Raw genomic sequence first — 26,552 nt, forward strand, 5'->3', positions numbered from 1 at the left:
GAACAAATCAATGGAACAGAACTGAGAACCCAGAAATACATCCACATAAATGTGGTCAACGGATCTTTGACCTAGGTGCAAAGAAAATACAATGGAGCAAAGATAGTCTCTTCAACAGATGGTGCTGGAAAAACTAAACATCCACAGGCAAAAACAAAACAAAACAAAACAAAACTAGATACAGACCTGATACTCTGAACAAAAATGAACTCAGAACAGAACTGACATACATGTAAAACACAGAACTGTAAAACTTGTATAAGATAACATAGAAGAAACCCTATGGATGGCCTCGGGTATGGTGATGACTTTTTAGATACGATACCAAAGACACGATCCATGAAAGGAAGAATTGATAAGATACAATTCATTAAAATTAAAAACTTCTGCTCTGTGAAAAACAACGTCAAGACAATGAGAAGATAAGCCACCAACTGGAGAAAATATTTGTAAAAGATACATCTGATAAAGGATGCTATCCAAAATACACAAAGAACTCTTAAGACTTAAAAGTAAGACAATGACCCCAGTAAAAAATGAGCCGAAGTCCTTCACAGACACCTCACCAAAGAAGATACACAGGTAACAGTGAGCATATGAAAACATGCTCCACTGTATACGTTACCAGGGAAATGCAAATTAAAGCAACAAGATATCACTACACAGCTATTAGGAAGACCCAAATCCAGATCACTGGTGAGGGTGTGAAAATATAGGAGTTCTCACTCACTGCTTGTGGGAATGCAAAAGGTTGACGGTGACCCTGAGCCTGTTGACCCCAACACACCTCCAGGCTGCAGTGGTATTAGTGCTGGACTCTCCTGGTTCAGTGCACGGCTTTACCTGGGATATTTTCATGGCTTTTGCCCTCAAGTTTCTTTTTCATTACTGCTCGTTCTGATCATTGCTGAAGACTGAAGTATTTGAAGTGTCATTTTGAAATATAAAATACAATCTCTTTTCCCCATTATTTTCCTAATAAAGTACCAATTATTTATGCTATTCAAGGCCCTTCATTACCTGCCCCAAATCTACCTTTCATCTCTCCATTTATGCTCCCATGAGTTTGACCCAAATCACTTCCCAACTCACCTTTTCTTACCTCTGAGCCTTGCTCAGGCCGTGTTCCTCTTTTGGAAAGCTGTCTCCTTATAACCACTTAAAATCATACCTATATCTTAAGACCTTGCTTAACCATTACTTCCCCCAGGAAGCTTACTTTGAACACTTTACTTAGCTACAAGAAGCTTCTATTTTTAACTCATTCAATATTATTATTATTTTTTTTTTACCTCTTAAAACTCTTCTTATATGCTGTTTGTACTATAGTTAATTGTTGGATGCTTTATCTCCAAGATTGGATTGTTTCTTAAAGGCTTGGATTAAGTCAAAATAGTATCAATAGGTCACTTATAACTAATATTTAGCAATTCCTACTAGGTTTTGTTCACAGTGTCAACCGCTTTATACATATTATACATACGTATCTAGCTTAACTTTCACAACATCCCTTTAAAGTAACTTGTCAGGGGCGCCTGGGTGGCGCAGTCGGTTAAGCGTCCGACTTCAGCCAGGTCACGATCTCGCGGTCCGTGAGTTCGAGCCCCGCGTCAGGCTCTGGGCTGATGGCTCAGAGCCTGGAGCCTGTTTCCGATTCTGTGTCTCCCTCTCTCTCTGCCCCTCCCCCGTTCATGCTCTGTCTCTCTCTGTCCCAAAAATAAATAAACGTTGAAAAAAAAAAATTTAAAGTAACTTGTCATGCTTACACAGTCAGCCATGGTAACAGCTAGAATTTGAACTCTGGCCCATGAGGACAGGGTCATTGTTTAATTCAGTGCTATATCCTCAAAACCTAGAAGAGTGCCAGGCACACGAACGGCACTTAATAAGTATTTGTTGAATAAATTAATGAATTGTATTTCAAAAGTACAATTTCTTGAATATCATATAATTAGTAAATATGAAAATACCTTTATCCTTAAAAATGAAGAAAAATGGTGGCTGTTCTCAACATTAGCCGAATAATATTAATGTTGCCCAAATACCTGTTGTTGGCAATTAAAATGAAAAATGTTGACTTACAAAGCGTAGGTTGAATAATGAAAACATGATTTGTTGATTTCAAGCAATATTGATGGTTTGCAATGGAGCTGTAATATATGACAACATGGCAATCTACAGAATTCCATGCATTACAAGTCTTGACATGCTCGTTACCATGACAAAACCTAGTGTCCAGATCTTGATTTCTAAAGATTGTTCTTCAATAAAGAAACTGTAGGTTTTTGAAGAAAGGTTGATTCCAGGGCTGAAGCACCGAAAATACAAGATGAGCTCGGAGCATACTGTGATGTTATACAGTGAGGAAATTCTTGTAAGAGGATGGGAAATATTAAAAGAACACATGATTTGGGGCACCTGGGCGGCTAGTCAGTTAAGCGCTGCACTTCGGTTCAGGTCATGATCTCACAGATCGTGGGTTCAAGCCCCATGTCAGGCTCTGTGCTGACAGCTCAGAGCCTGGAGCCTGCTTCAGTTTCTGTGTCTCCCTCTCTCTGTGCCCCTCCCCCGCTTGTCCTCTGTCTCTCTCTCTCAAAAATAAATGAAAATTAAAAAAATAAAATGAATACAGGAATGAACTGGAAAGCATTCCCAATGGCCAAATATCGAACACAATAGGCAACAAATATAAACAAATGTAGTAATAGTTTATAGCCCCAAAATAAACATCCATGAAATCATACAGATTTAAAAAAATTAAATGGGTAGATGAAACATCATTTTTCTTAAAAAAACTATTTTGTATTTTAATTCCAGTATATTTAACACACAATGTCACATTAGTTTCAGGTGTACAATATACATTATCTATACATTACTCAGTGCTCATCATGGATGAGTGTACCCTTAAGCTTCTTCACATATTTCAATCACCCCCCTGCCCACCTCTTGTCTGGTAACCATCAGTTTGTTCTCTATACTTAAGACTCTTTTTTTTTTTTTTTGGTCCGTCTCTTTTTCTTTTTGCTTGGTTGTTTTGTTTCTTAAATTCCACGTATGAGTGAAATCATACGGTATTTGTCTTTCTCTGACTTATTTCACTTAGCATTATACTCGCTAGATCCAAACATGTTGTTGCAAATGACAAGATTTCATTCTTTTTTATGGCTGAGTAATATTCTTTCTTTATCCACTTCTTTATCCATTCATCTATCGATGGACACTGGGCTGCTTCTACAATTTAGCTATTAATGGTGCAGAAATATAAGGGTGCATTTATCTTTTTTAATTAGTGTTTTTATTTATTTTTTTTTTAATTTTTTTTTCAACGTTTATTTATTTTTGGGACAGAGAGAGACAGAGCATGAACGGGGGAGGGGCAGAGAGAGAGGGAGACACAGAATCGGAAACAGGCTCCAGGCTCTGAGCCATCAGCCCAGAGCCTGACGCGGGGCTCGAACTCAGGGACCATGAGATCGTGACCTGGCTGAAGTCGGACGCTTAACTGACTGCGCCACCCAGGCGCCCTGAATTAGTGTTTTTATATTATCTGGGTAACAGCAGTGAAATTATGGGATCATACGGTAATTCCATTTTTAATCTATAGAAGAAGCCTCCACAGTGGCTGTACCAGTTTGCGTTCCCACTAATAATGCATGAGGATTCCTCTTTCTCCACATCCCCACCCACACTTGTTGTTTCTTGTGTTTTGATTTTAGCCATTCTGATGGGTGTGAGGTAATATCTTATTATGGTTTTGATTTGCATTTCCCTGATGATCAGTGATGCTGAGCATATTGTCATGTGTCTGTTGCCCATATCTATGTCTTCTTTGGAGAGATCTTTGTTCATGTCTTCTGCCCATTTTTAATTGGATTATTTGTGTTTTTTGGATGTTGAGTTATGTATAGTTCTTTATATGTATTTAGACACTAGCCCTTTATTGGATATATCATTTGCAAATATCTTCTCCCATTCAGTATGTTGTCTCTTAGTTTTGTTGATTGTTTCCTATGCTGTGCAGAAAACTTCTCTTTTGATGTAGTCCCAATAGTGTACTTTTGCTTTTGTTTCCCTTGCCTTGGGAGAAATATCTAGAAAAATGTTGCTATGACCAATGTCAGAGAAATGACTGCCTGTGCTCTCCTAGGATTTTTGTGGCTTGAGTTCTCACATTTAGGTCCTTAATCCCTTTTGTGAAGCTGTTTTTAAGTTTATTTATTCATTTGAGGGGGTCCGAGAGAGGGAGAGACAGGATACCAAGCAGGCTCTGCACTGCCAGCATAAAGCCTGACTCAGGGCTCGAATTCACAAACCATGAGATCATGACCTGAGCCAAGATCGAGTCAGACGCTTCACTGACTGAGCCACCCACGCACCCCTGGTCCTTAAATCTCTTTTAAGTTTATTTTTGTGTATGGTGTAGGAAAGTCATCCAATTTCATTCTTTTGCATGTAGCTGTCCAGTTTTCTCAACACCATTTGTTGAAGAGACTGTCTTTTCCCCTTTGGATATTCTTGCCTCCTTTGTTGAAGATTAACTGACCATATAAATAACAGGTTTATTTCTGGGCTCTCTACTCTTTTCCACTGATCTTTGTGTCTATTTTTGTGCCAGTCCCATACTGTTTTGATTGCTACAGCTTTGTATAACTTGATATCTGGGATTGTGACACTTCCTGTCTTGTTCTTCTTTTCCAAGATTGTTTTCACTATTTGGGGTCTTTTGTGGTTCCACACAAATTTTAAGATAATTTGTTTTAGTTCTGTGAAAAATGCTGTTGGTACTTTGATAGGGATTGCATCAAATCTCCAGATTGCTTTGGGTAGTATGGACATTTTAACAATATTTGTTTTCCCAAACCATGAGCATGGAATATCTTTCCATTTATTTGTGTTGTCTTCAATTCCTTTTTCTTTTTTTAAAAAATTATTATTATTATTTCTTAATTTAAATTTAAGTTAGTTAACATATGCAGTATTGGTTTCAGGAGTAGAATTTAGTGGTTCATCACTTACATGTAACACCAGTGCTCACCAAAACAAGTGACCTCCTTAATGCCCATCACCCATTTAGCCCATCCCCCCACTCAACACCCCTCCAGCTACCTTCAGTTTGTTAAAAGTCTCTTATGTTTTGTCTCCCTCTCTGTTTTTATCTTATTTTATTTTTCCTTCCCGTCCCCTATGTCCATCTGTTTTATTTCTTTTTTTTTTTTCATGTTTTATTTCTTAAATTCCACATATGCGTGAAATCATATATGTGTCTTTCTCTAATATAATGCACTCAGCATAATACATTCTAGTTCCATCCGTGTTGTTGCAAATGTCAAGAATTCATTCTTTTTGATCACTGAGTAATATTCCATTGTATATATACACCATATCTTCTTTATCCATTCATCAGTTGATGGACGTTTGGGCTCTTTCCATCTTTTGGGTGTTGTTGATAGTGCTGCTATAAACATTGGGGCGCATGTGCCCCTTTGAATCAGCCTTTTTGTATCCTTTGGATAAATACCTAGTAGTACAATTGCTGGGTGATAGAGTAGTTCCATTTTTAATTTTTTGAGGAACCTCCATACTGTTTTCCAGAGTGGCTACACCAGTTTGTATTCCCACAAACAGTACAAAAGTGTTTCCCTTTCTCCACATTCTTGCCAACATCTTTTGTTTCCTCAGTTGTTAATTATAGCCATTCTGACAGGTGTGAGGTGGTATCTCAGTGTGGTTTTGATTTGTATTTCCCTGGTAATGAGTGATGATTGGATGTCTTTTTTGGAAAAGTGTCTATTCATGTCTTCTGCCCATTTCTTTACTGGATTGTTTTTTGGGTGTTGAGTTTGGTAAGTTCTTTATAGATTTTGGACACTAACCCTTTATCTGATACGTCATTTGCAAATATCTTCTCCCATTCCGTCAGTTGACTTTTAGTTTTGTTGATTGTTTCCTTTGCTGTGCAGAAACTTTTTATCTCGATGAAGTCCCAATAGTTCATTTTTGCTTTTGTTTCCCTTGCTTCCAGACGCATGTCTAGTACAAAGTTGCTGCAACCAAGGTCAAAGAGGTTGCTGCCTATTTTCTCCTCTAGGATTTTGATGGTTTCCTGTCTTACATTTAGGTCTTTCATCCATTTTGAATTTATTCTTGTGTTTGGTGTAAGAAAGTAGTCCAGTTTCATCTTGATGCATGTTGTTTTCCAGTTTTCCCAGCACCATTTGCTGAAGAGATTGTTTTTTTCCATTGGATATTCTTTTCTGCTTTGTTGAATATTAGTTGGCCATACATTTGTGGTCCATTTCCGGGTTCTCTATTCTGTCCCATTGATTTATGTGTCTGTTTTTGTGCTAGTACCATGCTGTCTTGATGATTACACCTTTGGTTCTATCCATCAAGAATATCTAACAAGTGTAAATATTTATGCCCCCAACCTGAAACACCCAAATATATAAATCAATTACAAATACGAAGACACTCATTGGTAAGAATGTAATAATAACAGGGGACTTTAATACCCTACTGACAGCAATGGACAGATTGTCTAAGCAGAGAATCAATATGGAAACAATGGCTTTGAATGACACATTGGACTGGATGGACTTAACAGATAAATTCAGAACCTTCCTTCTAAAACAGCAGAATACATATTCTTCTCAAGTGCACACGGAACATTCTCCAGTATAGATCACATACTTTGTCACAAATCAGCCCTCAACCGGTACAGAAAGATCAAGATCATACTATGCATATTTTCAGATCACAACTCTATGATACTCAAAATCAACCACAAGAAAAAATTTGGAAAGCCCTCAAATACGTGGAGGTTAAAGAGCATCCTACAAAAGAATGAATGGGTTAAACAGGAAATGAATGAAGAAATAAAAAAAAATACATGGAAGCCAATGAAAATGAAAACATGACAGTCCAAACCCTTTGGGATGCAACAAAGGCAGTCCTAAGAGGAAAGTATATTGCAATTGAGGCCTATCTCAAGAAGCAAGAAAGGGGGGCGCCTGGGTGGCGCAGTCGGTTAAGCATCCGACTTCAGCCAGGTCACGATCTCGCCGTCCGGGAGTTCGAGCCCCGCGTCCGGCTCTGGGCTGATGGCTCGGAGCCTGGGGCCTGTTTCTGATTCTGTGTCTCCCTCTCTCTCTGCCCCTCCCCCGTTCATGCTCTGTCTCTCTCTGTCCCAAAAATAAATAAACGTTGAAAAAAATAAAAAAAAAAAGAAGCAAGAAAGGTACCAAATACACAATCTAACCTTACACCTATAGAACTATAAAAGGAACAGCAAATAAAGCTTAAAGCCAACAGAATAAGGGAAATAGTAAAGATAAGAGCAGAAATAAACAATATAGAAAAAACAGACAAAACACAGTAGAACAGATTAATGAAACTAAGAGCTGATTCTTTGAAAAAAATTAACAAAATTGATAAACCCTTAACCAGACTTATCAAAAAGAATGGGAAAGGACCCAAATAGATAAAATCATGAATGAAAGAGGAGAGATCACAACCAACACCACAGAAATACAAACAATTATAAGAGAATACTATGAAAAAATTATATTCCAACAAATTGGGCAACCTGGAAGAAATGGACAAATTCCTAGAAATATACAAACTACCAAAACTGAAATAGGAAGAAATAGAAAATTTGAATAGACCCATAACCAGCAAAGAAACTGAATCAGTAATGAAAAATCTCCCAACAAACAAGAGTTCTGGGCCAGATGGCTTCCCAGAGCAATTCTACCAGACATTTAGAGGAGAGTTAATACCTATTCTCAAACTGTTCCAAAAAACAGAAACAGAAGGCAAGCTTCAAAACTGATTCAAGGTCAGCATTACCTTGATTCCAAAACCAAAGACCTCACTGAAAAGAATTACAGGCTGATATCCCTGATGAAACTAGATGAAAAAATACTCAACAAGACACTAACAAATTGAATTCAACAGTACATTGGAAGAATTATTCACCATGATCAAGTGGGGTTTATACCCGGGCTGTGGGACTGGTTTAATATTTGCAGATCAGTCAATGTGATGTGCCACATTAACAAAAGAAAGGCTAAAAACCATATGATTCTCTCAATAGATGCAGAAAAAGCATTTGTTTGTGTTGTCTTCAATTTCTTTCATCAATGTTTTAGTTTTCAGAGTACAGGCCTTTCACCTCCTTGGTTCACCTCCTTGGTCAACTTTATTCCTAGATATTTTATTATTTGTGCAATTGTAAAAATAATTTTTCTTAATTTCTCCTTCTGCTGCCTCATTATTAGCATTTAGAAATGCAACATATTTCTGCACATTGATTTTGTATCCTGAGACACTACTGAATTCATTCATCAGTTCTAGTAGTTTTTTGATGGAGTCTTTAGGGTTTTCTATATATAATTTCATGCCATCTGCAAATAGTAACAGTTTCACTTCTCTCTTACCAATTTGGATGCCTTTTATTTCTTTTTCTTGTCTGATTTCTGTGGGTAGGATTTCCAGTACTATGTTGAATAAAAGGGCTGAGATTGGCCATCCTTGTCTTATTCCTGAGCTTAGGGGGAAAGCTGTGTTTTTCACCATTGAGTATGATGTTAGCTGCAGGTTTTCCACATACGGTCTTTATTATATTGAGGTATGTTCTGTCTAAAATTACTTGGTTTGGGGTTTTCTTCATGAATTGATGTTGTACTTCATCAAATGTACTTTTTCTGCATTTATTGGAATGATCACGTGGTTTTTATCCCTTTTCTTATTGATGTCATGTATCACTTTGATTGATTTGGGATTATTGAACCACTCTTGCATAAATAAATCCCACTTGATTTTGGTGTATGATTTTTTTAAATGTATTGTTGGGTTCAGTTGTTGAGGAGTTTTGCATCTATGTTCATCAGAGATATTGGCCTACAGTTCTCGCTTTCTCTCTCTCTTTTTTGTAGTGTCTGTATCTGGAAGGCAGTAAGTCTAGATCTTGGATTATAAAATCTGATTATAGAATCAGAAATCTTGGAGAAGCTTTCTATTCATCCATATCACGTTCAGGGGAGGAAAGTCAGGCCCAGAGAAGCTGAGTTACTAAAATAACATTATCTTGGGAGAACTGGTTCTGGAACTCACATGTTTTATCTCTCCATTCATTTTTACTTCCACTTTACTGAATTCAAGTCAAGGAACTCTGTCAGTTGACTTATTTAATCTAATTCATAAGATTTTTTTACAAGAAATGTTAATATTCTAATTTACAATGTATTTATAATGAAATTATGAAAATCTTGCTCAGTAAGGAACATAATGTTTTGCTTTTCAGGAAAACCTGAGTAGTGGGGTTTGAGAAGTAGAAATAAACTTTGACTATAGATTTGAACTTACTTCAACTAAACTTCAAATCAATTTCAAGGAGTTCAAGGTATGACTATCCATTATTCCCTTTGATTAAAACCCTTTTATTTCTTATGTGTAGGTTCTCTCTTGCTTGGTTGTTTGCTTGCACGCACACACACACACACACACACGCACACACACACACACACACACACACACTCATGCACACAGCACTCATTAAAACAAATAATGGGTCATTTTTTTTTGTTTTCCCATTTGGTATAATTGTCTGAGATGGCTTCATGGTATAATCATCATGCATTATGGGCTTCAGCAAGACAATGATAGTCTTGGCATTCAGCCCATGTCTTCCCCTAGTTTTCACTGCCTGTAAGATTTCTGCACCTCAACAGAATCTGTACTTCCCCTCCTCCGCTCTCCAAAGTCTGGGCTATGCATTTAGCAGATGGTCTTGTTATACAATCATGTTTAACAGGATTAGGCTAGATCATTGAATTTTAGGGATTTCTGGCTATCACAGCTGTTTCTTCTTTGAAATGTTTTCACTCAATTAATGTATACAAGATACTCCTCTGCCCAACCCTCATTTTCTAATCAGCACCAGAACAGAAACCTGAATACATCCATATTTGGAATAGGAAAAAGAATTTTGGTGCCAGGAATCAATATACTAATGACTCCTATTTATATATGTATACTGATGATACTATTTACTGTAATAAACCTAAAAAAATACTGAATGGTTAATCTAGATATTAGGAAAATTATTCCAAATACTATTTCTATAGCAGAATCTCTTTATTTCTGTAACTGAATCTCCCCATGTCTGTCCACTATGCCATTCTTTTCTTGGGTACACTGGATAAAAATTCCAGAGTCATCTTTAACATCTCTTCCTCACTAACCCCACCTCCTCTACCTTCTATCACGGCCAGTCATTATCAAGCCTTGACTATTTTTCATTTACATGATTTCTTTAATTCCTTCCTTTCAGTTTCCATTGTCGTCACCTAGTTCAGGCCCAATTTATATGAAATTAAATGCGTCTAACGGGTTAAGAGGTTAAGAAGGAAGAACATTTTCCATTCTTGGCATCCAATAAATCACAGTAGTGAGAAATGGGAGAAGTCCCCTGTGCACCATCTTCCATGTAGGGGTGGGAGGTAGGATGGGGTGAGTGGTGGGGCTACATCATAGCAGGGCAGTAACCACATGACATTAGCAGAAGATTCTAGTGAGGGCCTAGCAACAGGACTTTTACAAGAGATTGCCAACCCAACAGAGTCTCAATGTCAGTGTTCCTCCTTTCATATTCCTATTTGTCTGGGTGGGGGAAGAAAATATATGGGGACTATGGGAATTAAATAAGCAAAAGAAAATAATAGCAATAGTGTGCATAAGAAAATAATGCCTCCAAAATGTAGTCTTGTTTCAAAACTTAATTGGGGGGCAACCAATCAGTTAAGTGTCTGACCCCTGGTTTCAGCTCAGGTCATGATCTCATCGTGTGTGGGATAGAGCCCAGGGGTGGGCTCTGTGCTGACCCTAGGGAGCCTGCTTCGGATTCTCTCTCTCTCTCCTCTCTCTCTCTCTCTGCCCCTCCTCTACTCTCTCTCACAATCTCTTTCTCTCTCAAAATAAATAAACATTAAAAAAAAAAAAAGAGTGGAGGACATCAGTGAGACCCTGAACAAAGAGAGAAAAAAAGAACAAAGCAGAGATTAAGCGACCGACTCTTGATTTTGGCTCAGGTCATGATCCCAGGATTGTGAGATCGACCCCACATTAGGTTCCACACTGGGCATGGAACCTGTTAAGATTCTCTCTCTCTCTCTCTCTCTCTCTCTCTCTCTCTCTTTCTCTCTCTCTCTCTCTCTCCCTCTGCCCCCTCTGCTCATTCTCTCTCTCTCTCTCTCAAAAAAAAAAAAAAGAAAGAAAGAAAGAAAACTTGATTGGAGAGCTGCCATTTATTAAACTATGTTCTATGTAATCTCATTTTAACTTAAACACATCATCTCATTTCACATTATATAAATAATGCCATTTTATCTTTAAACCAACTTATTATATCCAATTTCACAGAGAAGAAAATCGAAGTTCAGAGAGGTTAGGAAATTGTCCTATGCTTTTATACAGCTAGGAAACAGTGGGGTCAAGTTTGAAACCCATTTCGCCCATCTCCAGAGTCCTAGAATGCAGCTTTTCAGCATTTTATGTGGCCCGATATGTCTGTGAAGTAAATTAGCTTTGTTTGTATTCATGTCAATCAGATGGATTTCCTTTTTTGTTCTAAGCCATTTCACAACATTTTGTAAACACCTTTTCCAGACTTAGAAAGTGCAAACACACACAACCAAGTGAAGGAAATATTATTAGCCTTATAATTTCAGATAAGGAAATAGAAACTCAGAGAACTCAAGTAATTTGTTCATTGCCACACAGCCCATCAATGAGGGATGGGAATCTTAACCTGGCCAGTCTGATTTCCCTTCTCCTGTTCCCAGACACGTTGCTAACTTTAATAGGTTATTTTTATACGGGTTTGATGTTTCCCAAAAAGAAAAATATGGAGTATCATCTAACCTTACCCTATAAACTCTCTTGGGGTACACATACACACACACACACAAAATACGCATGCATATATACACATATGCACATATAAGTGTGAGTGTATGTACATGTGTGCATAAGAAATATTCAAAAATAATATTCCAGAGGATATGAACTGTATTTCTCTGCTATGCAGTGGATGGCATAGTAGTAAATCAAGCCACCTTTTGCACGTCTGTGCTTTTGATTATTTCGGGTCCTATGTGACCTGATTTTTCATCAGTCCGGAAGGTGAAACAGCTGTAATTTGCAAAGAAACGCACATCAAACATCACCATCAACCTTACTCTTTCTTCCTGCAAAAGGCAGCTGGCTTGTATCACAAACATGTAAAGCGTATCTATCTTTAGAGAGAGACAGCACGCTATCTAAGGAATGGGCAACATGTGTGCCTGCCATTATCACAGGTAGGTTTCATAGCAGTGTGCCTGGAAGTGGGTAGATGGCAGGCAGTGAAGACAAGGGGAAGCCAACACGGCTCTGCTCGCAGACACGGCTGCTAACACTTGGTGCCTAAAACGAGGTAAAAAGCGTTCAAAAATAAGAATGGGATAAATTACCCCTTCAGAAGCCATCAGTTTGGGTAAGCCCAGGTTTTCAAGTGTGTTCCATTTAACAGCAACTCCTATGGGTTTGACTGATTTCAATGCAGAATGTCAAATCTACCGTTTGCTTGGGGACTTGTCTTTACCTGAACTCTGCAGGTGACCAAGTAGAAAGAGGGAAGAGTTTTGGGATTTTTGTTTCTGATCTATTTAGAATGGAGGGCCACTGAGATCCCACCATGCCTGTGTGTGCATTTAAAAAGGTGGCCCTGCCCCATCCTGGAGGGAGGGAACTCCCTGGTATATGAATCTGCCCTCACCTGCCCCTTGGCTGGACACAACCTGGACATAATTTGTAGCCCTGATCATGGAGTTAGCCTGGCTCCTGGAAGTTTGTCAGGGGGAGTGGAGGTGCCCATCTGAGGAACCGCAGAGCTCATAGTTCTTCCTCAGCTGATTCATTTAATGAAGACCAAATCATTACAGAAGTTCCAAAGGCCAACAATACTTTTATCATAATAGACTTAAAATTCATAAGCATAATGTTCAGCAGCCATGCTTGAATTTTTTCAGATGTTATTGTGTTCCAAAACCGGTTTAGCGTTTAAAGCCTTCAATGTTTCGATGCTCACACTTTATTGTAATTAATTAACTGTCTTTCTTACCTAGAATGTCAGCTCTGGGAAGGTAGTGACAGTGGACGCCTTGCCACTGTCCCCCCAGCACGATGTCTAATACATAGCAAACACTAATACATATGTTTTGACTGAATGAAGGAATTTCTTTACGTATTTTTCTTCTGGACCTTGAAACAAAAGGAACAAACATTCAAAGAGCGATGAGCAATTAACAACCACTTTTATTACTTAATTTTTATAACGAAAGATTTTTGTTTTCAATTATCTTCTTCCCTTCGTATTTCCTAGGGCCATTTTGTTTTGTTTTGTTTTGTTTCACAGGGGCATCAAGGCGTGTATTCCCTGGCATACTTGCCCAGTCCACAAGTCAACACCTGCTTTCTTTGGAAGATGTCACCCTTTGCCGTGGAGTCTATACAATGCCCTTCCCTACAATGTGGGACTGAGATGAATTGTAGACAGTCTCCTTGAGTGAGTAAAATTGCGGCATGCAAAGCCTGCAGATGACACTTCACTATGTGCTCAGAGAACTGTGGTCCAGACAGGGAGAGGGAGAGAAGGGGAGTGAGAGAGAGAGGGGAAGAGAGAGAAGCAGATGTGCAAAGAAAAGCAGAGGCAAGAGTAAGAGAGAGGCATAAAGGAAGTCTTGGCCATCCAGGATCTCAGTCAGTCAGTCCCATCCAGGGGCCTAGGAGAGTTGCTGTCTTTAGGTTTCCTTGAGATATTCCTATAGCCTTAATATAAATGGCTCCCTCTACGGCTTAAGCCAGGTTAAGGTGGGCCAATCCCTAACAAATGGATCCTATATTTTAAATGGAAGCCAATGAGGCATCATTTTAAATGCACAGGTAACTCCCAGGAGATGCAGAGCAGTGCATGCAAAAAAAAACCCCAAAAAACAACAACAAAAAAACCCTGAGTATTTTCAGTGGACCTTCCTTAGTTTTTCCAGATGAGGCCAGAGCATGTATCAGGACCATGCATCCCAATGGCCGTAACCACACAGAGGCGACCTGGAGAAAAGACCCTCGGGTTAGTTTGACAACTTGGAAAGAATAAATGGAATGGCAGAGTTTAGTGAACGGGTCCTTGCCAAAAGAGAACACTGCATATCCAACTACCGTAGGCATGGGAACTGAGCACAAAGCCTTGAGAGCATTGTTTCTCACAGTAAGGTCCTGGGTAAGAACCTCATCTCAGACTCCATAGGTCAAAATAGCTTGCTACTCAGGATGTAGTATGAAGCCGTGAGGCAGTGATATAACTTGGGAAGCCGGTAGAAAGGAGGAGTCTTTCCCACTCCCTTGACCTGAATCAGAATCTGTATTCTAACAAGATGCCCCATTGGTTCGATACTCATTAAAGGGGGAACTTTGTTCTATGTCATTAGTTCTCAGGTGGGTTGAACATAGGAATCACCCAAGTGACTTACCCATGTTACTCTGGTCTGAACTCTACCCCCCTCCCAGAGGTTCTGACTTTGGAGAGTTTGACTCTATACTTGGAGAGTGACCTGAGCAGACAGAGTTTTTAAAGTTCCCCCAAGTGATGGGGCGCCTGGGTGGCTCAGTTGGTTAAGCGTCTGACTTCGGCTCAGGTCATGATCTCACGCTCCGTGAGTTCAAGACCCGCGTCGGGCTCTATGCTGATAGCTCAGAGCCTGGAGCCTGCTTTGGATTCTGTGTCTCCCTCTCTCTCTGCCGCTCCCCTGCTCATGTTCTGTCTCTCTGTGTCTCAAAAATAAATAAAAACATTAAAAAAAAATAAAGTTCCCCCAAGTGATTCTGATGTGCAGCTAAGATTGAGAATCACTGCTTATTGAAGACCACCAGATATATCTTAGAAGAAAGTCAACTTGTTAAATGGATTTTGAGACTCCTGGAAGGCACCATAATCTGAAAGAAGATTAATTTTGATTTGGGAGAGCAGGACCCCAAAGAGAAAGAAAACTATACTTCTTTGTAAGTTCCAGGTAGAACTGGTTTGGAAAAAAATCACAAGATAGACCATGGGGGACCAGGACATACAGTTTATAAAATGAGCTATAGGATTTGGAACGCATGCCACCCAATAGCCTCAGGGTGAGGGAACACTGCTATTTCCCAGGCAAAACCTAAGAAGGTTGAAACTCCATTAGGCTGGAGTAATAAGGTGTCTTGGTGATAACTTAGCAATGGCTAAAGGAATAATCCAGGGGGATAAACAATCTCAGAAACCTGAAAACCTAACCTGTAAATGTCTGGGTCCTAACCATAGCATGGAAGCACATGCTAAGAACGGACCAGAAGAGGCCAGAATAGAATGAGGACTCATGACCCATGGAACTTTCGAGCAGTGGCCACTACAGAGGCCATGGGATTAACCACAGAAACTTAAGCACTGCGTGAAAGGCCTGGAGAGACTGAATTATCCTTCAGGCAGAAGCTAGTAAAAACAGATGATGCACTTGGGCCGGATGTCCCTTTCCTAGTCCCTGGACAACAGGCACGCCCTTTGCCACTCCCTTCCTTGAAAGAGTGGCCTCAGAGACAGGAAAGGAGAAAGTCTTGAATCTAAATGAACATCTGCTCAATTGATTCCTGAATTATGCCTGTGGATTTCAAATCCATCGTAGTGGGGAAGAGAATGTAGTTATTACCACCCCCCCCCCCCATTAGGGTTTTGCCTCTGCACAGGTCTCTGGGGACTTGGCGTCACTCTAAGGAGAATTCTTTGAATGTCATTCTTTTGTAAAGAGATGGGGATCAAGGAAAATGCTCTAGGATCATGAATCACAAGACATCCACATTTCCATTCGAGAGGCAGAACCGGGACCAGAACCCAAGTCTACTAAGAAGATGTACAGTCGCACACCGAACGCCTCGAGATGATCTCAAGGGATAAGAATCCAATTAGTGACACGAATGGTCTTGCCTTAGTGAAGGACATTTACTTTACAGACAGATACACAGACTGCATTAACCTCATTAATTACTATTAATTGAATCAGCCTCAGTAGGTACGGTTAACGAATGGCTTCAAATGACCTTTTTCCGATTGTTAAGAAGGGATAAAAGAAGACATAATTAAGAGGTAACTAGTTGCCAACATCTACCTACTTTAGCTTCTCTCTTCCCTGTCTGCCTTCTCTTTCCCCGCTCCCTCAACCCTCCACCCACCCCCAGAAGAAATATTCCTGGAGATAAAAATTGTCTCATGATCCTCTCCTTCCTGGCTTTTATTTAGGAGACTTGAAAGAAAGTTGATGAACTTCCTAGGCGCGCAATACATCCCTTATTTCCTTTACCTGGCGGAAGGTACAGCCACCTGTCTGTCAAGTTCCCTGGTACTGAGGTAAGTATATGACAAGCATAATGAATAGCAACAGCTTTCCAAAAATAACTCTTCATCTAAGATTACAGCCTATGAGTTGAATTTCATGAATCATCCTGACATATTTTGGGAAGAAATCACATAAGGGACTAATTTTTGGATTATTTAAAATAGAATGGATTATGAATGACACCCTCCTCCCCCCCAAAAAAACCCCACTAACCTCATTGATTAGACTAGTATAGTATAACCTAAGAAAATAAACTTAACTAGACGCTCTTGAAATTGCTGAGGTAGGATGTATTCGTATACGATATAAAACTAAATCTGCTTTGAGCCCATTAGAACGTCTTTGGTGGTGCCAGGAAAGATTTCTGGCAAATTTATGAGAAGATGATACAGTATCCTTTTTGCCTGATGCCAGAGGGGAAGAGAAAACGGAAGGATGGAATTAGTTATGTATGTTTAGGCAGTCAGTGTATTGGAATGTTGCCCCAAACCAGAAAAAAAAAAAAAAAACCCTCGACATATGGAGAGCACCCAATTAGCGTGAACGTGGTGGAATGAGACAGATTTTAATAAATAGTTGAAGCTGTTGGTTAACTAGTAGTAATTTCTCAGTATTTGTTGAAACCATTTTAAAATAACTAACATAAAAATGAAAATTGCATCATAAAACCAAGAAGTCTAATGCTCTCTGCTGAAAACCCTGGGATTCCCAAAACAATCCGTTAAGACAAACTGTGCCTTCCTCCGGCACGCACAAACCGTGAATTATCTCGCTGGGCGGTATAATTTCCACGAGCCCTCAGTCGGAGTGAAGTCACCAAGAACAGTTTACCATCTTTCTTATCAACAAGTTCCTTTTGCTTCTCTTTGAAATACGCAATCTATTTTGAAAAACCCCAAAGGACGGCTAGAAAACACTTAACGCTCCAAAAGCATGAGCTTGATGACAGAAATGTTGAGGCTCATGAGTTAATTAACAAGAACTATGAGCTCAAAAGGGAATTACAGGGTTAAAATAAATTGCTCTAGCTGGCCCTCAGGCAAGTCTTCCTCGATGGACAACAGCTTACCGAGGGGTTTCAAACAAAAACTTTTGTCGCCAAGTTGACAAGTTTTACGTCCAGTGCAGGTTTTCAAAAGCCACCTTGCCTTTCTCACATGGTTTCTTGGCGGGAAGGGGAGTGTTTGTTTTGTCCGCCTTCCCTGTTTTGTCACTTGGGAATCATGGACAAAAGCCCGGGGCCATCTGTGGGTAAGCTTGGCCTTCCCCTTCAGGAGGGGAACCACTTTCACATGATGTGCTGTCCCGAGAACGGGCTTCCTTCTGGGAAGTGGGCTCTCATGGGAAAAGAAAGAAACCCTTACCTGGGTAATCATTCTTGTCTATGTCTGAATCTCCTCTGAGAGTAAAGCCGAATCCAGAAGGGATGGTCTGGGAGGCCCACAATCCTTGCAGAATCTGGGACGCCTTGGTGTGTAAGCCATCCTTGTTCCCATTGTAAATGAGCACTTGGCCTCTTTGGTCCTTGCCTGCAAAGGGTGCCCCGATGGCAATGTCTACAAACGGACACACATAAGCATATTTTTTAAGTCAGGAAGAATGTTTGAGACGTAGAATGAAGTGCAATCGAAGAGCCGTATCATAAAATCCAAAGGCCTTATTAAGCTTTCCATGAAAATTTCATAATACTGCAGCAACCATAAGTTATTTGTTTGCCTTTTATCCATCCTGCAAATATTTGTCGAGCGACTGCTATGTGTCGGACGCAGCAGTTGTGACAGCAAATCAGATGCTGCTTTTCGAACATTCATACTCTAGTGCAGGTAGTGGACGATTTGAATAAAGAAGCGATCAAGGAAATATGGAAAGTGACAAACTCTATGCAGAAGAACCAAAAATATTAATGTGATGGAGAATGGTTGTTATTTTTACATATCTTTTAAAAAATATTTATTTTGAGAGAGAGAGAGCATGAGGGAGCGTGAGAGGGGGAGAGAAAGAGGGAGAGGGAGAATCCCAAGCAGACTCCATGCTGTCCGCTCAGAGCCCAACGCAGGGCTTGATCTCACGAACTGTGAGATCATGGCCTGAGCTGAAATCAAGAGTAGGTTGCTTAGCCAACTGAGCCGTCCAGGCACTCTGTCAGGTTATTATTTTTAGATTAGGGGATCAGGCAAGGTGTCATTAAGGCTCACGCTGAAATGGAAATCTAAGGACAAGATGAAACCAACCATGTGAAATCGGAGGGGAGAGCGCTCCAGGCAGAAAGAACTGGTGTGCAAAGGCCCAAGGTTGGAAAGCACTTGGCCCATTGGAGGAGCAAGGCAGAGGATGATCTACATGGGAACTTAGCAACAAGCCACAGGGAGGGCTGGGTCCCATCACCAGGCTGAGTAGAACAGGTGAGACACCTTTGCAGGGTACTTACGAGTTTCTTGTTAAAAGGAAAAAAAACCAATCTCTTTCACAGAGATTATCTAATGTAATGATTACATCAACCCATGAGGTAGGCAGGACCCATTTTACAGTAGAGGATACAGAGAAACCCGGAAAGGACCCTACCACTCAACTCCCACTTAAATATGGCACTGAATGAAAGTTAACTTCCACACACTGTGTCCATCAGAATTGTTCTAAACAATACACACAAGGGGCGCCTGGGTGGCTCAGTCGGTTGAGCGTCCAACTCTTGATTTCTGCTCAGGTCATGATCTCATGGTTCATGGGATCGAGCCCCGCCTCAGGCTTTGTGCTGACAGTGGGAGCCTGCTTGGGATTCTCTCTCTCTTTCTCACAAAATAAATACATAAATTTAAAAAACATAAAACACTCGAATATTTAGTTTTACATAAAGAAAGAGCACCAATAACACAATAACATAATAGCTCGCCACAGCGGGTGACAATTATGTATCCCCATTTTGTCATTTATTTCTCTTTGCTCCTAAGTTTGACAAGACTAAGTAAATCGTGAATGGATTTTGACTACGTAACAAGGATTATCATTCCAGCTTCACTTAACAGGTAAGGATAAACTATCCCAAATCTCAGATTGTTGTGGAAAATGAAGATTGCATCACGTGGCAGGTGCAAAGGGACCCTTCTTTCACTTCCTCTAGGTCCGTCCACATCGGTCCCATGTTTCATCCCAGTCTGGCATTATTTTGCCCACTTAAAAAAAGTTTATTTATTTTGAGACACACACACACACACACACACACACACACACACACACACACACACACAGCAGGAGCAGAGAGAGGGAGAGAGAGAATCCCAGGTCTCGCTGTTGCCACAGAGCCCAAGACGGGGTTTGAACTCACGAACCGTGAGATCCTGACCTGTGCAGAGTCAGTCACTTAACCCACCAAGCCACCCAGGTGCCCCTATTTTACCCAGTTTATACATCAGTGACATCAGAGGCAGAACACGCTTTCTGCCATTAAAAATGCTTCTCTTGGGGCGCCTGGGTGGCGCAGTCGGTTGAGCGTCCGACTTCAGCCAGGTCACGATCTCGCGGTCCGTGAGTTCGAGCCCCGCGTCGGGCTCTGGGCTGATGGCTCGGAGCCTGGAGCCTGTTTCCGATTCTGTGTCTCCCTCTCTCTCTCTGCCCCTCCCCCGCTCATGCTCTGTCTCTCTCTGACCCAAAAATAAATAAACGTTAAAAAAAATTTTTTTTAAATGCTTCTCTTACCTTTTAAAAATATCATGAAGGGTTTGAGAAAAAAAAAAGATACCTAGAGGAAAATATGGTGATAAGGATGACTCAACAGATAATGTAGCAAAATAAATATATTTTGCATGGTGCCCAGGGATAGGGCAGGTTTTGAAAGCAGCTCATCAGTTAAAGATAAACTTGTCTCTCTTTTTATTATTTTCCTGGAAACATGAACTTGTAATATGCATTTTTGTTTTATGGCACTTTAAAAATTACTAACCATACAGTTCTGGGATGTATGAAAGAAAACTTAACCTTACAATACCCCTTGGCAAAGGTACTAATGAATACTGCTCTGATGCAAACACTCCCTAGGCTATTTTGTTCGAGCAAATTCGAGCAAGCTTTGTGTGAGCTTGCATGTCTTCCTGAGGAAAGGGTACTTGCGAGGGATTCATAAATTCCTACTTTAAAGAATCATAATCCTAAACCAAGAATTTAACACTACTGCAAACACTGAAGTTGCTTTAAGCTGAAATTTACCGACCAATTAAAATTCAGCAAAGCCTATATGTAACTCAAATGGGTTAATCACAAGGCATCATTCTTGTTCATATATCAGCATGCATTTCTTTGTCTTGACTGTACATACGGAAGATTCTTTAGTTTTCTTTGAGTCATTAACTCCAAATATTAATTTAAAAAATAACAGCTGCCTTTATTTAGAGCTGATCTATGACAACTTAACTTTAAATTGTCTTGAGATTTCTTTAATAGTTCATAAAAAATCAATAATAGGGGCACTGGGTGGCTCAGTCTGTTAAGCGGCTGACTTTGGCTCACGTCATGATCTCACGGTTTATGGGCTCGAGACCCGCGTCAGGCTCTGTGCTGATAGCTCGGAGCCTGGAGCCTGCTTCAGATTCTGCGTCTCCCCCTCTCTCTCCCCCTTGCCCGCTCATGCTCTGTCTCTCTCTCAAAAATAAATATTTAAAATTTAAAAAATCAATAATAAGAACTGTACCCTGTATTTACATTGCTGTAAATACTTCTAAGACATCATTGTTTCCTTCATGTAACAGTAACATGAATTACAACACATAAACAATTCCACATATTGGTATAAATTACCATTGTATCCATCTTGGTTCAGGTCTCCTAAGTGTGCCACAGCACTACCGAATCTCCCGAAAGCCTCGGTGCCCGAGAGGATCTGTGGGTCTCTGAAGACAAGAGCACTCACTTGCAAATACAGATAAACTTGCCCTACTTCCCTAGGGCTGGTCTCAAATTCACGTTCCATGAAGAGAGGGGCCCCAATCAATACATCATCCATTCTGCAGGGAACAAAGAGAGAGGTCAGAGCACCGACAGACGTGAGATTCCAGGGGGACATATTTTTTTAATGTTTATTTTTGATAGAACATGGGGTGGAGTGGGGGGAGGAGAAGACAGAGAGGGAGACACAGAATCCAAAGCGGGCTCCAGGCTCTGAGCTGTCAGCACAGAGCCCGATGCAGGGCTCGAACCCGCAGTCCATGAGATCATGACCTGAGCTGAAGTCGGGAGGTCTCCCAACGACTGAGCCACCCAGGTGCTGCCCCCCCCCGCCCCCCCCCTCCGCCAGTGGATACATTTTTAACCAATTAGCTTAGTACATTTCCATTGGTATTTTTCCTTTCCCCAGGTACATTTTACAATCACCGTGTTTCTTTCATTGCTTTGTTATGTCTATGGGATAGAATGTTATAGGAAAAGAAGACTTGTTACACTGAGCTTTTAGACTGTGTTACAAATGACCACTTTAAGAAAACCAGATACTTCACCCTTTTCAAAAGATTTTTAGTGCATTTCCAGAAAATGTCGCTAGACAAGCAAAACATATCAAAAGGACCTAAAAAGGGTTTCTCTCAAAGTGGATTAGTGTTTGTCTACAATAGCAGAATGATTCACATAAATTATGAAGTTTTCTTGCAGTAATAAGGTTTAACATAAATGTTGCCTTCTTCTTTCCTCTTGTTACTTCCATTTAAATAAAGCAGAGGGGCGCCTCGGTGGCTCAGTCGGTTAAGCATCCGACTTCGGCTCGGGTCATGATCTCGCGGCCCGTGAGTTTGAGCCCCGCATCGGGCTCTGTGCTGACAGCTCAGAGCCTGGAGCCTGCTTTGGATTTTGTGTTTCCCTCACTCTGTGCCCCTCTTCCACTCATGCTCTGTCTTTATCTGTATCTCAAAAATAAATAAACATTAAAAAATTTTAAAAAAAAAAGGCGGGGGGATGCCTAGGTGGCTTGGTTAAGCGTCTGACTTCAGCTCAGGTCATGATCTCACTGTTCATGAGTTCGAGGCCCATGTCAGGCTCTGTGCTGACAGCTCAGAGCCTGGAGCCTGTTTCAGATTCTGTGTCTCCCTCTCTCTGACCCTCCCCCGTTCATGCTCTGTCTCTCTCTGTCTCAAAAATAAATAAAGCAGAGACCAGAGAGGGTTATAGTACTACCTAAAAAGATAGAAAACAAATTTTCATCCCAAATAGGACTTGATAGTTGTTCTTTGTAAATGGAGATACACTAGCAGGAAATTAATAATTTTTAAGGTTGAAAAAAATTCAAGAAACAAATACCCATGTGCATTATCTACAGATAAAGATATAGCCTCCCAAGAGAACAAAATACAAAAGTGGTTAAAAGTGTTACCTTCACAAAGCCAATGGGCATGAAGAAGAGTAAAACAGAGCTACCTAAACTATTTCAGTTTTTAAGAACACGTGCATACATTATTTTATTTTAGAAATCTTAAGAAAAGTCACGTCAACCAAAATTCAAAATGTGATCTATACTAATGACCTCTGAAGATGCCCCAATCTTGGGAGGGGCAATAATCCAAAGAAAAATCTGCCTTTGGTTTTTATGCTGACATAGATTAGGCAACATGCAGAAACTTGCCAACTTAACTAAAAATATCACCATTCATCTAAAAGGCAGGAATGAGGGTGATCAGTTACTGAAAACCAAAAAGAAGTCCTCCTTTCAGATAGAAGGCATCTGTAAGACATTGCAACTTCACCCTGACCGCCTCTTTCTCCAACTTCTCGCCTTCCCTGCAGTGGTCAACTAGTACCCAGGTTCAAGAGACATTCTGTGTAACAACTGTATTTAAGACATTGTGATAAGTGACTCAAGGAATACAGCGACAATTAGGTCAACCCCGGTCCTAATTAACTTACAAGTGAAACCAAATTGCCACTCCTTTAACTACAGACAAGGCAGGGTGGAAAAAAGCACACAAGTAATCCAAACTAAATCCTAGAGATCCTGGGTAGGAGAGAGGGCTGGTACTTTGAGAGAGTTAAGCAATGCTCATGGGGGAGACGGCCTTAGACCTGAGTGGGATTCTGACAGGTGGCTCTAGAGGCAGGCTTTCCAGGTGACAGTACCCTGAGCCCAAACCAGTGTCTCTGAGTGGAGTCAGGGTACAGAGAGCGATCCAGGTGGGCTCCGTGCTAGAGGGGTGCCAAAATTTTAATTGGAAAAATACAATATACAAAGAATTCTTAAAACTTAATAATATGAAATCACAGTAATAATAACAATAACATATACAGTATACCATTATATACTACATAGCATATATTATTGTTATATATAACCAATATTATATGTATGGGATATACAATAGATTACATATGTTATCGTTGTTATATATAACCAATATTATATGTTTATGATATATAATAGAGCAATAAGAAAACAACGCAATTAAAAATGGGGCAAAAGATTTGAACAGACACATCATCAAAGAAGATTTACAGATGGCAAAGAGCACATAAAAAGATTCCCAATGTCAAATATCATTAGAGAATTGGAAATAAAAACAAAAATGAGATACTGCTACGAATCTATTAGAATGACTAACATCCAAAACAGTGACAGCACCAAATGCTGGAAAAGAGTGCGGAGCAACAGGAACTCTCACTCATTGCCGGTGAGGACGAAAAATGGGACAGCCGCTTTGGAAGGCGGTACGGCACTTTCTTACAAAACGAAGCACAGATTTACCGTATGATACAATAATCACACTCCTAGGTGGTCACGCACGTGAATTGAAAAAACTTAGGTCCAGAAAAAAAAAAAACCAACCTTGCAATTGCCAAAAATTGGAAGCAACCAAGATATCCTTGGTTGCACCAATAACCTGTGGCACATCATATAACAGAATATTACTCATCAATAAAAAGAAATGAACTATTAAGCCACAAAATGACAGGGAGGAACTTTAAATGCATTTTGCTAAGTGAAAGAAGCTAGTCTCAAAAGCCTTCATACTGTATGATTCCATGTGTATAACATTCTGGAAAAGACAAAACTATAGAGGCAGTAAAAACGAGTAGCAGCTGGCAGGAGTGAGGGGAGGGAAAGGAAGGACTAGATAGAGCACGGGGTGTGTTTAGGGCAGTGAAAGTATTTTGTACGATATTGTAGGTGGATACGTGACATTCTGCATTCGGCAAAATTCACAGAACATAGAACCAAAAGAGTGAACCCTAATGTAAACCGTGCACTTCAGTTAATAATGTAACAAATGTACCACACCAATGCAAGAGGGTAATAACAGTGGAAACTGAGGGTGGAGAGGAGAGAGAATACATGTGAACTCTCTTTAATTCCTACTCAATTTTTCCATAAACCCAAACTGCTCTAAAAAAAATAAGACCTACCAAAAAAAAAAAAAAAAGATAATTGAAAAAGTAAGTTGAATCAGATGATATGGGAAAAGCATGAGTTTTAACGTTCTCCTGATCTAGATTTAAAAGCCAGCTCTTTTAGTAACAAGCTGTGCCCTATTGAACAAGTTACATTTCCTTAAAAATGTGAATGTAGAAATAGGCTACATCATTGGATACATCACTGAAGATCTCCCTCGGTCTCTGTCTCTGTCTCTCTCTGTACGTCTTCCTTCCAAATGTGTGCACACACGTATATAGACAGTCCATACTGTAGTAGTTTAATAAATGATAGGTATTGTGAAGGCACTGGGTTAGGTGTTGAGGGAATACACAATATTTTTACATTATAGCAATGTAAACAGAAAGAGCTCTTGGTAAAAAAGCACAATGCATCCTCCCTCTCCCTCTCCTACCTTGTAGGAGCCAGAAACAAGGTAAAATGTAACTCTGGGATAGTCTGGGGCCCCAGCTACCTCAAGAATAGGCTCTTAACTTGTCTCCCAAGCAGGAGACCTATCGCAGGGAAAAGCAAGAAACACCTTGAATGTTACTTGGCCGACTTGTAAGAAGGAAGGGGTGGGGGGGGGGTGGATGGGGGCGAGGACGGTTATAGATAGACCTGAGGAATGGCTATTATTTTTTCTTTTGTTTTTTAAAAAATGTATTTTAATTCCAGTAGAGTTAACATACATTGTTATATTAGTTTCAGGTGTACAACATAGTGACTCAACATTCTGTATGCACATCACCTTGTGCTCATCACAAGTGCCCTTCTGGAGGTGAGTAGGGGGATGGGTAAATAGGAATGGCTCTCATTTGGGTCTCACATTCCAAAACCTAAGTTGGATTACTACACTTAGGTAAAACGTTAAAAAAATTTTTTTAAACTGGTTTTTATTTATTTTTGAGAGACAGAGCATACGTGGGGGAGGGGCAGAGAGAGGGGAGACACAGAATCCGAAGCGGGCTCCAAGCTCTAAGCTGTCAGCACAGAGCCCGACACGGGGCTCGAACCCACGAACCGTGAGGTCATGACCTGAGCTGAAGTCAGATGCTTAACCGACTAAGCCACTCAGGTGCCCCAAAACATCTTCTTAAAAATAGGACAAGCACATTGGTTAAAAAAAAACAATTCCCATTGCTTGCCATCCTGCTGTGCTCCAAGACCAGAGGAGAGCAGGGATTGGGGTTATTGCCTTGATCTTCCCCCGCAGGTCTCTGGTTGCTTCTCTTTCTGTTATCATTATTGCCAGTAGGCAGGGCCATTCGCTAAACACCTAATTGTGTTGCTGCCTTGTGGTTCAAAAATGTCTGAAGTCACTGGTCTCTGCTGTAGAGATGGAGTGGGGGCCATTTTCTCATTCTGTAAAGAAGGAACAAGCCATAAAATTGGTCCCCAAGGGTGCCAACGTGATGCAGGACTGGCACGGTTGGTGCAGTGCCTTTCTCCCTGCCGACACAAGTTCTAGAAATGGGAAATTATTCACCGCATCATTGTGACAGACTAGCACACCCATGGGACCTTTGGATTCTTGGAAGTATTATGACAACCTTGATTTATTTTGTTAGAAATATATTCCCTAGATAGTTAAGTGTAAGTCTTCTAAAATGTTCTAAATGCCATAAAAACAGAGAAAGACATTTGTTTTTCATTTATAATTGTGTTTCTCATAAGGTTGAAAGACAATAACTGTGTTGGATTTAATTGGTACA

General features: G+C 40.2%; 1 protein-coding gene across 1 annotated transcript in view; it reads right to left on the bottom strand.

The window, feature by feature from the left end:
• The window catches only part of ITGA8 (integrin subunit alpha 8), a 206,746-nt gene that overhangs the window by 95,598 nt on the left and 84,596 nt on the right, over positions 1 to 26,552 (bottom strand). The window contains exons 13-14 of the mRNA XM_047868227.1: positions 21,249 to 21,454; positions 17,825 to 18,016 (exon numbers count right to left, since the gene is read on the bottom strand). Of these exons, the coding sequence (XP_047724183.1) occupies positions 17,825 to 18,016; positions 21,249 to 21,454 (398 nt within the window). The remainder of the gene's footprint in view (positions 1 to 17,824; positions 18,017 to 21,248; positions 21,455 to 26,552) is intronic.

The sequence above is a fragment of the Prionailurus viverrinus genome, chromosome B4 (genome assembly GCF_022837055.1).
Source record: "Prionailurus viverrinus isolate Anna chromosome B4, UM_Priviv_1.0, whole genome shotgun sequence".
Taxonomy (NCBI): domain Eukaryota; kingdom Metazoa; phylum Chordata; class Mammalia; order Carnivora; family Felidae; genus Prionailurus; species Prionailurus viverrinus.